Source organism: Anneissia japonica, unplaced genomic scaffold (assembly GCF_011630105.1).
Source record: "Anneissia japonica isolate Jap-2015-1 unplaced genomic scaffold, ASM1163010v1 scaffold287981_len1045443_cov154, whole genome shotgun sequence".
Classification (NCBI taxonomy): domain Eukaryota; kingdom Metazoa; phylum Echinodermata; class Crinoidea; order Comatulida; family Comatulidae; genus Anneissia; species Anneissia japonica.
Genome location: NW_022695194.1, coordinates 284,918 through 287,059, shown reverse-complemented (window position 1 = coordinate 287,059; position 2,142 = coordinate 284,918). Strand labels below are relative to the sequence as shown.

The window sequence follows — 2,142 nt, the reverse complement described above, 5'->3', positions numbered from 1 at the left end:
TACTTAATATTGTCCCTAAAATAAATAATATAATTTATAAATAAGCAAAACAATAATGACTCAAAAACAGTAATACTTACCTTAGAGATTATAGTTTTATCGTCAAGAAAATCGATAAAATCTGGAAAAAACTGCCATATGTTTTGTTCGTTTTCCAGTGGTGCTGAGCTTGGTCTACTGATGTTACCACACGTATTCATCAAAGAATCAAGATCAGCCAGTAAATGTTTACAATCATAACCTTAACAATAACATAAAAATAATTATTATACATTTACCACTACTGTATATTTTGTTATATTTTGGTAAGTCTATGTCTCCCTGACTTTAAATACCATTCTAAATTAATTCTGGATTTTTATATCGGTCACCGAGTTACTCCATGCCATAGTCAATTCGCAAGAATGTCTATGTTAGCTAAGAAAAATCTACTTTTTAAATGTCAACGGTAATTTTATTGATAGAACAGTTTGAACTATTCGTTATATTTTCAATGTTCTTTTAAGCTGTTATTAGATTGACAACAATTAGGCCTACCATATGTATGTGAACTAAAATTAGCTACCTTGAAGTTTTCTCTTTGTTATAAGTTATTACTTAGGGCTATATAAAAATTATTTAATTTTAAAACAATAGTTAATAAGAAAAATATACTTGTTAGTTGTACAAAATGTCCTCTGTAGTTTCATTGATAGGAAATTTGCAACATTTTATTCTATTTTCAAAAGTTTGTAATTTCAAAATCTATGTGATTAGATAGACGACGGTTAGGCCTACCATTATATATGTTTACTAAACATTAGCTGTCGTGTAGTTTCTTATTTGTTACCGTTATATGTTTTATACACTTAACCCTATGGAAAGTTTATGAGATTTCTTCAATTTGGAAACATAAAAATATGTGGAAAAGTTTGTTTTACAAGTGACAACATGAGCCATGGGTAGTTTTTATAATATAAGACGCACGGGTTTTATTTAATATACTTACTGCTGCATTCTCCATTGAGTTCATCTGAATTATCCGCACAGTCATACGGGATATTGTCGCATTGCTTTTTAAGCGGTATACACTCGCCACTTGAACATTTAAATTCATTGAGGCCGCATTTAACTACAATAATAATAAAGCATTAAAAAAAATTCTCAAACTTACTTTAATTCATTCATAATATTGGTTTTTACTTACGTACGTATACATATATAACTGTAGTTTAAACATATGTAAAACCCTAATACATAGTATTAATATTGAGAGCGTTTTGTGAGTTTTGAGTTGTTTAATATTTTTACATAATAAAAAACCTTACCGACCACTCCAGTACATGTAGAGCCCCTGAAACCTGGGGTACAAGCGCACTTATATTCAGTTACTTCCGAATTGTCCATAATCAGTGCAAAACATAGACCTCCATGTTCACAATGTGTTGTTCCACAAATACCTATACCTATATAAGATCCCAAATCAATTAGACAATTGTGTATACATTTATTTGAAATGCCAAAGCCGCTGAAACTAAATTAGCCAACCCATAAAAAAACTCTCAAGCCATTCAATATTAAGAAGAACCATTAAATCAAACTATTTTTTCAAAAGCCAAATTGTCTTTTGTTCAGCGATATTCAACTAACCAATTAGATTTTTTAGTTGAGCGAAATCCAAAGTATAATTCCGATTGATTAAATACAATATAATTTAAAAATAATGTTTCTAAACTAATTGAACAATTCTTTATAAAAGTAAAACAAACCAACAAATTCAAATATTTTGTAATGGGAAAGAAACCAGAAACATAACTAAATGAATACCAAAACATGCATTCAAAACGCTAACAAAAACCCTAGTTGAATGCAAAGATCATTTCATTACTAACATAATTTGCAGTAACAAGAAATATATTAGTCACGCTATTGTATAAGTGTATAATGAAGACAAATACATGGTATGCAGAAGATGTATTAAACACTAAATTTACAGAACTTCTTATAATATAAGCGAAATGTAAATATTTTGCAGCTTTCCAAACGGTAATGACCAAGGACTTATAAAACTAAATGTAAAATCTATACAGTATATAGTTGAATTGGATTGGATTTCTTCAGTGTGATAAACACCTAAACTCCTAAAACATATTTACAATGGAA

At 28.9% G+C, this 2,142-nt stretch overlaps 1 protein-coding gene across 1 annotated transcript in view; it reads right to left on the bottom strand.

Moving 5' to 3' along the window:
- Positions 1 to 2,142, bottom strand: part of LOC117101410 — a 37,470-nt gene that overhangs the window by 28,499 nt on the left and 6,829 nt on the right. Inside the window, exons 2-4 of the mRNA XM_033241389.1 lie at positions 1,308 to 1,445; positions 989 to 1,111; positions 81 to 241 (exon numbers count right to left, since the gene is read on the bottom strand). Coding sequence (XP_033097280.1) covers positions 81 to 241; positions 989 to 1,111; positions 1,308 to 1,386 — 363 coding nt within the window. The 5' untranslated portion in view covers positions 1,387 to 1,445. The remainder of the gene's footprint in view (positions 1 to 80; positions 242 to 988; positions 1,112 to 1,307; positions 1,446 to 2,142) is intronic.